General features: G+C 33.4%; 2 protein-coding genes across 2 annotated transcripts; both read right to left on the bottom strand.

Annotated features, from left to right (window-relative positions):
• Positions 1–265: 265 nt before the first annotated feature.
• Positions 266–3,741, bottom strand: LOC149566247 (uncharacterized). The gene is made up of 5 exons (XM_089816445.1): positions 3,380–3,741; positions 1,940–2,972; positions 1,249–1,354; positions 700–1,144; positions 266–542 (listed from the first exon to the last, which is right to left on the bottom strand). Exons 1-5 carry the CDS (start codon positions 3,739–3,741, stop codon positions 266–268), a joined length of 2,223 nt encoding a protein of 740 aa, XP_089672571.1.
• A 3,837-nt stretch (positions 3,742–7,578) lies between these two features.
• On the bottom strand, positions 7,579–9,973 carry LOC149566246 (transcription factor bHLH35-like). Its single transcript, XM_089817369.1, has 4 exons — positions 9,195–9,973; positions 8,337–8,570; positions 8,042–8,212; positions 7,579–7,947 (listed from the first exon to the last, which is right to left on the bottom strand). The coding sequence occupies exons 1-4, from the start codon at positions 9,663–9,665 to the stop codon at positions 7,849–7,851; spliced, it is 975 nt and encodes a 324-aa protein (XP_089673495.1). The 5' UTR covers positions 9,666–9,973; the 3' UTR covers positions 7,579–7,848.
• Between the last annotated feature and the right edge of the window lie 3,035 nt (positions 9,974–13,008).

The raw sequence follows: 13,008 nt of genomic DNA, 5'->3' as shown, positions 1-13,008 counted from the left end.
TATCTATAGCTTCCTTCAGGTGAGCACGAATCATAACCATCTATTCTTCCATCTCCTTGAGCATCTCAGGACCAATCACAATTCAATACTCCACTTTATCCCAACTGATAGGTGTATGACACTTACACCCATAAAGTGCCTCAAATGGAGCCATTCCTAGAGATGCATGATAATAATTACTAAATGTGAACTCAACCAAAGGTAGGTATTCTTCCCACTTATACTAATGATCCATGCAATACATACAAATTAAATCTTCTACAACTTAATTCACCCTCTCTGTCTGACCATTAGTCTGCGGATGATAAGTAGTGCTGAAATTTAACTGAGTCCCCAATAAAGCATTCAAGGTTGTCCAGAACCTTGATGTCATTCTTGTGTCCCTATCAGAGATGATAGTCTTAGGTACACCATGTAGCCTGAATACATCTTGCAAAAACTTCTTGGCCAACGCCAATGATCCATCCTTCAAATTCCCTGGTATAAAATGTGCAACCTTGGTCAACTTATCAACCACAACTAAAATAACATCATGCCTCCACCTAGTCATAGGTTAACCCTATATAAAATCCATAAAAATCACTTGCCATTTGTACTCTCGTATGTCATGAGGATACAACAACCCAGCCAGATGACAATACTTGCTGGCATTCTAAACACTGAGCAACAAAAGTGGTTACATCATGCTTTAACCCTAACCAAATATAAAGTGGCCTCATATCTGCAACCATCTTAGTCACTCTAGGGTGACCCGAATAAGGAGTACTATGCATTTCTTCCATCACAATTTTTCTCAACCCTGCACAGTTGGGAATATACATACAACCTTGATATCTCAGAAGACCCTCTGTGTCAAAACTGTATCTGTCAAAATGGTGATCAAATGGATCAATGTGCAATGCAGTTTTAACCATCTCATAATGGTCATCACTTGCAAGGTTTTCAATAACATGTTCTTTCAGTCGTGTTTTAGTAGTAGATATAGCAAATATATGTCTTCTTCTGCTGAGAGCATCAACCACACTGTTCTCTTTACTCTTAATGTATTCAATATTGAAATCATACTCACTAAGGAATTTGAGCAAATGCCTCTGTCTGGCATTCAAATTTGGTTGAGTAAAGATGTATCTCAAACCCATATGATCTGTTTTCAGCTCAAATGGTTTACCAATAAGGTAATACCTCCACATTTGCAATGCATGCGCATAATTAACCTCATGTTATGGGACTCATAAGCTACAACTCTACCTTCTTGCATCAAAACTCGACCTAAAGCATCACCTAAAGCATCGGTTATCATGGTGAAATGCCCATTGGGATCAGGAATCACAAGAATAGGAGTGGAGGTGAGCTTCTATTTCAACAACTAAAAGTCTCTATCACACTCATCAGTCCACACATATCTCTTCCCTTTCTGTTGTAGTGAGGTAATAGGTGGTGCAATTTTTGAAAATCCCTCTATGAATTTCTGATAATAGCTTGCCAAACCCATGAAGCTCCAAATTTCACTCACATTCTAAGGAAATGGCCGTTCAAGAATAGCCCTAATCTTGGAAGGATCCACTGAAACTCCATCAGCAGTGATGATGTGCCCAAGGCAGTGAATTTTTTTTTGATAAAATGTGCACTTGGTAAGCTTGGCATACAACTTCCTATCACGAAGGCACTGCAAGACAATATGTAAGTGCTCCTCATGCTCCTCCATAGATTTTGAACTAATTAGAATGTTATCAATGAAGATTTCAACAAACTTATCCAGACAATCTCAGGACACACTGTTCATAAGATTCATGAATGCTGCAGGTGCATTTGTGAGACCAAAAGATAAAACTACAAACTCATAGTGCCCATACCATGTTCTAAAAGTTGTCTTAGCTATGTCTTCATCCTTAATCCATAGTTGATGATACCTAGATCATAGATCTATCTTTTAAAATACCTTAGCTCCCTTCATCCGATCAAAAACTTCATCTATCTGTGGAAGTGGATATCTATTCTTTATGGTAACCTTGTTTAACATCCTGCAATCAATGCATAGGCACAAGGTTCCATCCTTTTTCTTTACAAAAATCACTGGTGCTCCCCATGGTGACCTGCTTGGACAAATAAACCCTTTGTCCAGCAACTCTTGCAACTGAACCTTGAGTTCATACATCTCGCTGGTGGTCATCCTATAAGGTGCCTTAGATTGTGGCTCAGCTCCTAGCTTAATATCAATGGAGAAATCAAACTCTCTCTTAGGTGGTAACTCAGGAAAATCTTCAGGAAAAACATCCTGAAACTCTTGCAATATTGGATAATTGTCTATGGCAGGTATAGGATCTTCAAGATCTTTAATATGTGCAAAAAAAAGCTGACAACCCTTCCTCTTAGCCTTCTTCAATTGCATATCTGAGATATGCCTAAGCACTATTGGCCTCTTAATCCTGTTCACTATTACTGGATTTCCAAAGTCATCTAGGAATTCAACTAGCTTATCTTTACAATTTACTATAGCCTTATGCTTAGTAAGCCAATTTATACCAAGTATGACATCATCTGACCCACGTGGAGCTACATATAAATTTACTTGCATATGAAAGGTTGGAAGTTCTAACTCACTGCAGGATAGACATTGCTCTACTTGATGCTCTGTCCGATTTCCATACTCAGCTAACCATTGGTTTTCCATGTAGCCAGCTCTAACTAGAAGTTTAGCTACTAAACTAAGATCTACAAAAGACTCTGTAGCACTAGTATCAATCAAAATAGAGACTTCACAACCATAGAGCGTACTAGTCAACTGCAAAGGAGTTGCTTGAAACTCTGCATGCCTATGGTCCACAGCTACATGAATTTTGTGTTGAACCTTCGATCCATTCCTAAGTGCACTCCTTTGAGGGCATCTAGCCACATAGTGATTACCTCCACATACAAAGCAACCATCACGAGGTCCTATTTGAGTTGTTGATTTATCATTCCTGTTCCAGTTCCTGTTATTGTTACCATTGTTATTCCTGTTGTTGTTACCTCCTCTATCCCTATTCTAACCTTGAAAATTCCTATTATTGCCCTTTTGAGAATCTTCTTGCCCCTTTCCTTTCATGTTATACATTTCTTGTCGACCACCCTGCTTATTATTATTATTATCATAATTTTTTTTTTGAAAGATCAGTTATTGTAGCCTTTTATTGGAGCTGAATCTTTCAATTGTTGTTCCTATTTTAGTGCCTTTCTCAGTGCATAGTCCATAGACTCTGGCTCATGCATCTCCACCTCATTATAGATTTTTGGGCACAACCCCATGATGAACTTGCGAGTCCTAAATAGTTCATCATTTTGGTATTGAGGAACGTATTTAACCAGATGGAAAAATCATTCATGATACTGTGTGACTGACATGACTCTGTGAATTAGCTTATAGAACTCTAATGTCTTCTTATCATAAAATAGCTGAGGTAACCATCGCTTACAAAAACACTGTAGGAAGTCTTCCCATGATATCTCACCATGCTGTAGCTTCTTCTTTGCCATAACATTTTCCCACCATGTTGCTGCTTCACCAACCAATTGAAAAGTAGCCCATACTACTCTGGACTTCTCGGTGAAATTATGAACATGAAAATATTTTTCCATGGTGGCTATCCAAGCTTCTGCTTCTTCACCTGTAGTCTTACTATTAAAGGTAGGAGGTGTGACCTTCTTGATGTCCTTGCTGAGATCTTCTGCTATTTGGACCCTATCATGAACTAGTCCAGCCATCCTACAGTCAGCTTCTTCCTTCTTCTATTCTTCAATCCTTCAATATTCCTCCTATTTCCTTTGAGCCTCAAGCATTTGGTCCTCCTCTCTCTCCTTTCATGCTTCTTCCTATTGATGCAAATTTTCTCTGCGCTCATCCTCCTCAGCCTATCATCCTCTTATGGCATTTTCCATGTCATCTATGTGTTGTCCCTACTGAGTGAGGAGCACCAAAATTTGGCCAAGCCTTTGGCTTTTAGGCTCATCCTGAGGACCATTGTTGTCACTACCCCTATTTCCTCTATGGTAATACATGATGATAGGTCACTCCTATACCAAACCATTAGCATCAGTAAGACCTTAGGTCCTAGTATTTAATACAACTCTGATACCACATGTAAAGATTGAAATCCACATCAATTTGCCAAATAAGAAAATAACCTCAAAATGCAAAAATATATAGATTTGAAAAGTCAAAAGTCGATTTAATTCACATAACTATATAACTCATTGTCCATTTGTAGATGGAGATCTATACATGTCGAAAATTAGTTGTGAATAATTGGAATCACAATCATTATTAAATATTACAAATTTTTCCAAAAACACTTGACAATACAAAGTTGACCACATATCGATACCATACACAATGCAAAGTATGAATGCTGAAAATGAATCAAGTAAACATGACATATTTTATCATAATTATGTCGACCTACATGTCGAACATGAATGTATCTTTAGTACATGATATGATATAAAGCATATATAACATAAAATATATAAAAGAACATGCCATTGGACCTTAGTGTCCATCTACATGTAATCTCATCTCCAAGCCATCAGAACAATGTCCATCTGCTATCATGAGACAGAAGAGTGGTCCAGGTGCTTTTACCGCCCAACCATGGAGTGGTTAGCTTGCCGAGGTTCTCCGGTTAAGGAGAACTACTCAAACCTTGCACAAGAAGGTTAACAACTCGAGACAATTGGTTCAGAAAGATCTGGTGTAGCCTTTGTGCCTAATCTACTTACACATATGTCTAGTAGAAACATACACAAGGATATGGAAGAGGGAAAACAACTTAATCTAACCAATACATCTCAATCATATTGGCCAAGCATCATGAACAAGTTTCGTGTAAAGACTGGCAGGTAATATATAAGGAACACAAACACAAGTTTCCAATAATTACCCTCCTCTTTGATCCCACATTCAACACCCATCCCAAAGCCAAATTCCATTTCTAATTATAACTTAACGATAGAGATTTAAATATAAACAAATCTATTAGATTTATTGGGGATGATCATTAGAAAATTTGACAATTCTCAATTAACTCTATACTTCTTATAATATCTAATAGAATTAAATGATAAGATGAAATCAATACTTTCCTTTCTACTTTTAATTAAATAAAATAAATAAATAACTAGCATCAAAATATTTGTTAACTGTCACAAGTAATTTCATGACACAGAATAGTGATTTGATATGCACATTGTCATTCAATAAATAAATAAATAAACAAATAAATAAATAAAACACTTAATCTTAGTTGGCATCCAAAACAGAACAGACAACACACTTCTTTGAAAAAAAAAAAAGACAAACAAAAATTGAAGTATGTAATAATATTATACTCATCATTCTGAAAGATTCTACACATATGAATGTTTTTACTGGACATGTATTAAATTACAGGTGGAGTTTCTTTGGCTCAAAGGTACTGGTTCAAAGGTTGATAGGCACTTTTGTCCATCAGTAGAAACTGAGACTTATTTTCCAGCAACCATTGATGTATCAGTTTTGGACTCATTTAATAAAAATAGAGAACTATCACACAAGTAAAATACATTTTCAAAGTTTGACATTCAACGCTGAAATTTTTCTAATGTCAGAAATGATAAGTCTACAAATATGTTTTCTAAGGAATACTGTAAAAATTTCACTTCCAGCTCATACGTTTTATAAAGAATGGTGAAAAATTTACTTCCAGCTTACTCAATTGGCCCAACTAACAAAGATTTTACTTTTTGAATAAAATAAAATGAAAATATATTCTAACTCACAGTTAAATCATCTTGGATTTTTTTGAGCATGAACCTTTAATTAATGGAAGACTCGGAGAGAATAAAGATATTCAGAAGTTTTTATGTGAGAGGCAAACATATCTGTAGCGACCCACAATCTCAGTGCTTCCAAGGTAGACTAACTGGCTTCCCTCTGAAAGGGACAAAAATTAGAGATTCTTTGATAAAGAATCTGTGAAAAATGGTGGGAATATACAACAGTTGGGAAAAATACGACTTTCCAATGAGATTATGGGACAGAATCACATTACAAAAAGTCTATATTTTTAATTTAAAGAATGATAGAAACACAATTTCATGTTTTCCCTTCACCATTGAATAAGTCAAATAAAAAGTTATGTATTAAGATGGAGTATCAAGAACAGAGTCTTAAGAGGACAATTATCATGTCTCTTTTCCAAACAAAAAGAAATGTAAGTTAAGATACAACTATAACTCCTACGTATTCATCTCTATTAATAGCATTTTTCACTACTTTTAACAGGGCAGAAAAACTAATTATGTTTCAACACTATCTAAGATAAGTAGAAAAATTGCATAGCATGTATATGGATTTAATAAATAAATAGAAAAAGGAACCTGTTTTGAAAAGTTTGATGACTTAGATCCAATGGAGTTCTTTGCCATTTATCCAACTCTTCTTTACAAATGCTGGTTCCTTTGTCCTTTTCTACCAAAAACCGTTGACTCAACCACTTTTCCTTATCAAAATAATACCCCAACAATTTACAACAGTTGCCTCCTCCTCTCTGAAATCGGCTTCCCTGTCTATGTTAGAAGAAAGTAAAATCTTCCCTTCTCCTCACAAAAAACGTCCCAACTGACTTCCCTTTCAAACAATAGCTCCCCACTTTTTTTTGCAAACGCTGATTTCCTTCCCCAAATCAGTTCACTCCGTCCTCGAATAAATTTTTTTCCCCCTTATTTTAATGACTCCCTCTCCTTCAATGCAGCTTGCAACAAACAAATGACTCGTAATTTTAAAAGTTACACTTAGCCTTTTGAAATAAATAAACTCACTCTTCTATTAAATATAATTTTAAACACTCAAGATCACTTCCATCTAATATGTGATTCCCATCATGATCATCAATTTTAAAATTGTTAGTAATCAGTTAATTTTTCCTTATTTGGATCTACGGCTACCACTTGGCTCAAGAACTTTAAATAAACTATAAGTTCTATTAAAGCTTCCCCATCTAATTTAAATCCACCATTTTTAAAATTAAAATAAAACTATTAATTGCCATTTAATTTTTTCGACTAACTACTACCATTTCAAATTCATGCTTGTAATTACTAAGGGAAAATAAATTGAAAGTATAATACTTATTTTATATCCTAAATTATAATATTTCTAAAGAAATAATATTTAATCATTCATTTTATTTTATTTTTCATTTACGCCACATTATCATAAACAAAACATTTAACCCATCTAGATTAATTGAAATTCAAAGCAGATGATTTAAATTCAAATAAAAACAACTAAGTGTGTGTGTGCAGCGACACCATACAAATTTCGACCAACCTTGCCAAGGAGCTAAACTCCTCTACCTCAACCACCCTTTCACCTTCAGTATCTGCACACTCACAAACTCAACATCAACCAATGCATCCGTAATGTCATCATCATAATTAATAAATTATATCTTAAATACAAAATTTTAAAACATTCAACATTCATCATCAAGTATAAACATATAAATGAAATCACAATTTTAATTGTCATGTCGATATCTCATAAGTTCAACATATAACGACTTATCAAAATGACAAAAATAATTAACATTACTATCTAAAAACATATATGATGAAACTCTAATCAAAGTCTGTAAAATATTCGACTCAAATTGAGTCATACATAGTTTTAGTCAAAAGATCAATCACACAATTAAATCCCTATAAAAAGCATGTCATGATATGTAAGAACATATAATTTTACAATTTCATAGATTCCTTGTTGAGGAAATAGGATTCGTTACAAATTAATTTCGGCTTTTGGTAACGAAATCAAAGAGAAGCTTTTGAATTTCATGTGTTAAATGCAGTTTCAAAACCGTAGTTTGCTGCGGCTCCCAAAATTATTTGTTTCACTTCTTCGGTCTCCATTTTTGCCCCAAATTTATTCATCTGTAGACACAATCGAAAAAATCCAAGCCGTAAGAAACTCACGAATAGCCCGTCAAATTAAGAAGCAAACAAGTTAGATCAGGATTTTCAGTACCTTAATAATGGCTGTTTTGATAATCTGGCCATCAAATGACGTGAGATTGGCATTCTGAAAATCCAGGTGAAGGGATTCAAGAGCTTTCGTCAGATCAACAAGGACACCTGGCCCTTTCTTGCAGTAGATCCGTATGTGGAATATGCTCTCCTCCACCTTGCCAACATCCAGCTGAAATCATACATATTATAGACATAATTCTTTAGATAATGCAGTGGAAATGGATCCTTTTTCATCGAAGAACGCAAATACGAAAAATGAGAAAGAAAAGGGGGAAAAACGAAAGGCCGCTTACTTCCAGGATTAATTTCGGGCCTGATTCGCTCAGGGGGCTACTAGTGCTACTCATTTCAAAAGAGGCAAATTCAAGATCCACATCAGTCACCACTGAATTCCCGTCAATAAACGGAGAATCTTTATACATGACATCAGATTCAAGCGGTGAGATCTCGGCCTGAATGTCCTTCACTTGTTTCTGCAAGTCCTGCACATAGCTGATTGCGTCCCCTACTATTGACGCCTTATCCATCTAAGTACAAAAGTCACAAACTTTGAATTAGATCTCTCGATTTGATAAGATTTCAAGAAAATCATGAAATGCAACAAAATAAATCTGTAAAGCCAAAAAAATTGTATTCTGACTTTTAAAATTTAAAATATTTTTTGTGAAAGAAATGAGTACATCAAAATAAATCTGTAAGCTTTCGGATAAAATTGCATTTTAATCCCTTACGTTTGACATCATTCGCTATGATCATTCTTGTTGCCGTATTTATCAAGCAGGTTTACAGATGTAGCAGGTACTCATAACCTGTCCTCTATGATTTTGGAAAAATGTCTGATAAATGTTAAATATTTATTACTTTCAATAAGTTTGTATTTCACAAAATATTGACGTCGAAAGAGTGCAGTTCAATTCGTTAAGTGTAATCAGTCAGTCAAATCATCTATCAAGATACAAAAGCACTGAATGCATCATAGAAAGAATGATGCTGAGATTCGATTCCGAGTTGAGCAAATAGTCGTGCTCTCATCAGACAAAAGATTGAACAAAATGAGAGTCTCAATCTATAGATCTAAACATAATTGTCCTAAAACTCTAAAAATTCAAAATTTACTATACTGTGAAAACCTATGGCCTGCAATGAAATACCTTGGTGATTTTAGGAACAAGAGAACGCAGGGCGTAAAGCCTCTCATCCAAACGGCTGCGTCGCTTTCTCTCGGAGATCAAAGTCCTGCACTCGGAAGAACGAGCTGACTGATTCGATTTAACCGATCCTTTGTCTTCCTCATTCAAATTCTCCGTGTCCTCGGAAGAATATCCACTTTTGATCCTATCTCCACTGCTTTTACCTCCCCGAGGACTCGAACCGGAGACATAGAAGGCCTGCTGCGATTGAGCAAGCTCGGAGGGGCTTTCAATGGCGGTGGCCTCAAAATTCGGCTTTGCAGGCAAGTCTTGAGAGGTCCACAAATCGTCTGAGGCAAAGGAGGTCCAGCCATGCTCTGCGACACAGTCGAGATCTGTGAACAGAAGTCCGCTATCTTCTTCCATGGATTCCACCATGCTATTGAAATCCAGAAATGAGTTACTCTTTTCTCCTGATCTGTGAGATTCCATTGAAATGATTGTGAAAATGGACTGAGACGTAGGGTTTCCTTTGAGATGTGAATGCAACTCACCAAGAAAATATTTGGCTGCTTTGCCAACGACATGCCCGCTTTTTATCCTGTGATTTGAGCATAAAAAAATCAGGAAATTGAAGCATCCTTTTCCTCTGCAACTACTTTATATTTGTTTAAATTAAATTCTCGCTTCAACTTGTCCTAATTTAATTGATTTCACATCCTCCCGATATTCTCGTAATTTATAATAGGCCCATTACTATCTTAACTTTGGTTCCTAGCGACTTGAAAACGAAGTGAGTTTGAAAATATTAAGATTGTATTGTTTTGTTTATAATTGTTCATCACGTCCCCCAGCGCACGCGTAAATAGGTACGGTAAATATATGCCCATAAGATAGGTACATGTAATATTTTAATTAATAAATTTAACATCAATATATAATCATATATATCTCGACAAAAGCTTTACACGTAATTGTTGAGTTCAATTTAATTGTCATTATTTAAACTTTTTTTTCTAGTTTTTCTTATAGGTAACACGTGTTGTATAATTAATTAATTATTCAAAACATTTTTTTCATTTCAATTTTTTAAAATTAAGTTAATGTTTTATTGTTAATTAATTATCAAAGATTTTTATTTATTTTAATCTCCTTTTCTATAGTGGTAGCAATGTTCAATGTAAACATTTTTCATTAAATTTTTTTTTTGACGTTCCTTTACATGTTAGAAAAAAAAAATAGAAATAGACTAAATATAATTATAATTAAAATCATTTAAATTGCAGAGAGGAAATGGAAGTAAGAATGAGGTAGATCTTAGGCTCACATAAATATGGGATTATGAAAAAAGACGCCTTATATAAGCAAGTTATTATTAAGTTAGATGTTTTACTTCAATCTAATTAGACTCATAGATTCAATTTGGCCTTATAAGAATATTATCTTAATACAAAATAATAAGAACATTATAAGTTATATCAATGTTTACAATTTTAAAAATATTTATAATTTTTATTATGTAATTATTTATATAAAATAATAATTTATTATAATTAGATTTAATTATTATTCATTTAATTCAAATAGAGAGGAATTAAAAATCTTTTAGATTGACAAGTTCACAATTTATTATTGTGTTGGCTCTTATTTATTATTAAAATATTAATTTTAAAAAAAGTGAATAATTTAATAAAATATAACTTAAATAACTATATTTTAATAAATATATTTAATAATTAAAACTCTAACTAACTAACTTACTGTATATCTATATAGATTCTCATTTAATTTTTATATTTTGATAAATCATATAATATTTTAAAAATGGAAGTTTTGGTATCTCTCAACTTATTTTATGGGCCACTACAACTCCAAAAGAACAATGATAGAAATACACTTCTTAATTTACAAGACCAATACTTTATTTTTTATTGAATTGTTTAAAGAATATTTTTAAAATGTAATTATTTTAAATTTAAATATTTTACATTATTTTCCATTAGAGTCTTGCGAGCCTCTAGTTATTAAACTTGGAAAAATGGGTTTGATTAGAAAACTACAACTAGCACTTCCATAAGAGGTGCAAGGGAATAACTGATAGGATATTTTGTACATGAATTAACTTACCTACCCATATGCTGTAGGTTTTCACAATGTAGTAAATTTTGAAATTTGTAGAATTTTAGAATAATAATGTTTAGTTCTATAGATTCAAAATGACCTTATAACAATTATAACAATAAGAACATTATCTTGATAAAAAATAATAAGAACATTATGAATTATATAAATGTTTATAATTTATAAAAAAAAAATCTAAAAAATGTAATAATTAATTTCTTATTACGTTGATATTATTTTAATTAAATATAACTTAAATAACTATATTTTAATAATTAAAACTCTAACCATATATATATCACAATTTATATAAACTAAGCTTAGAAATAATTTTTTTTTTATGTTTTTGATAAATCAAATAATAATGAAAAAGTGAAAGTCTTCATATCTCTCAACTTATTTTATGGGCCACCACAACTTCATAAAAAATTAGACATAAAGGCACTTTTTAATTTAGAAGGTAAATATTTTTTCTTTTCAATTATTTAAATAATAATTTAAAAATCTAATAATACTCATAGATTCAATTTGGCCTTATAAGAACATTATCTTAATAAAAAATAATAAGAACATTATTAGTTATATAAATGTTTATAATTTTAAAAATATTTATAATTTTTATTATGTAATAATTTATATAAAATAATAATTTATTACAATTAGATTTAATTATAATTTATTATTTAAATATTAAAATAATTTTAAAAAAATGTCAATAATTTAATAAAATATGACTTAAACAACTATAGTTTAATAAATATATTTAATTACTCTCTCTCTCTCTCTCTCTCTCTCTCTCTATATATATATATATATATATATATATATATATATATATATATTCTAATTTAATTTTTATATTTTGATAAATCATATAATATTTATAAAATGAGAGTTTTCGTATCTCTCAACTTATTTTATGAGCCAAATTTTTAATTAGTGAAATCACGAACTTCTATGGCGTCAGGTGTCTGCAATTTTTCACTGAGCCAGGGCAGCCGTGCCCTAACTCCTCATCGCTGGGACTGTGTGTGTGCAGGAGGGTAGACGATGCTGTTACATGGGTGGGGGAGTTTTGGGCATCATTTTTACTGGTGCACCAATTGTGAGTGATCATTGAGGGAGAGTTTAACATCGTGCAGGTCAATAGGAGAGCCTGATCGGATCCCATTTCTATGGATTGACCAGGGCTAAGTGTGGGTATGGCGATGGGTGGGCCCTCTAGGGCATCGCCTGCTGAAGTATCGCATGTTATGGAGGATTTGAATATGGTGGGGCAGGAGGCTAGGGTTTTTGAGAACACCCTTTTTTCTCAGAATGCTGATGCTACGAATTCGTGCCCGCTGCGGGGATCATGGATCACAAAGATTAATGGTTGCCTTGAACGCTGCAAAGAGAGACCCAAATTGGTTATCCCCTTTGAAATGATTGTCGAGGATGTCGAGTATTACTCCAAACATTCACTATATTGCAAGTTTTTTGGATTGAGAGTTTCTCTCCAATTTCTAGAGAATTGGGCTCAGAGAGTTTGGGAACCAAAAGGTGAAATGGAGGTCACGCTGCTTGCAAACAATTTCTTCATGATTAAATTCATTTGCCTAGTTGATCGTAATAGGGTTTTTGAGGGTGGGCCTTACTTTTATAACCAGACTGGTCTTTTTGTCAAACCATGGCATGCAGGATTTAACCCTTTTGAGGAGCTCCCGAATCGGGT

Source organism: Cupressus sempervirens, chromosome 3, assembly GCF_028749045.1.
Source record: "Cupressus sempervirens isolate cs-2001-9-10 chromosome 3, ASM2874904v1, whole genome shotgun sequence".
Lineage (NCBI taxonomy): Eukaryota > Viridiplantae > Streptophyta > Pinopsida > Cupressales > Cupressaceae > Cupressus > Cupressus sempervirens.
The sequence above is the reverse complement of the archived record's forward strand: the minus strand, read 5'-3'. Positions and strand labels throughout refer to the sequence as shown.

What these genes read in the sequence shown, in the direction of transcription:
- LOC149566246 (XM_089817369.1), bottom strand. Translation starts at nt 9,665, where the DNA reads ATGGAATCTCACAGATCAGGAGAAAAGAGTAACTCATTTCTGGATTTC. An exon ending in GCCCGAAATTAATCCTGGAA is followed by an intron (nt 8,213 to 8,336) that starts GTAAGCGGCCTT and finishes GTATGATTTCAG; the next exon opens with CTGGATGTTGGCAAGGTGGA. An exon ending in TCAAAACAGCCATTATTAAG is followed by an intron (nt 7,948 to 8,041) that starts GTACTGAAAATC and finishes TTGTGTCTACAG; the next exon opens with ATGAATAAATTTGGGGCAAA.
- LOC149566247 (XM_089816445.1), bottom strand. Translation starts at nt 3,741, where the DNA reads ATGGCTGGACTAGTTCATGATAGGGTCCAAATAGCAGAAGATCTCAGC. An exon ending in ATCGGATGAAGGGAGCTAAG is followed by an intron (nt 1,355 to 1,939) that starts GTATTTTAAAAG and finishes TTGTTGAAATAG; the next exon opens with AAGCTCACCTCCACTCCTAT. An exon ending in TCGAGTTTTGATGCAAGAAG is followed by an intron (nt 1,145 to 1,248) that starts GTAGAGTTGTAG and finishes AGCTGAAAACAG; the next exon opens with ATCATATGGGTTTGAGATAC.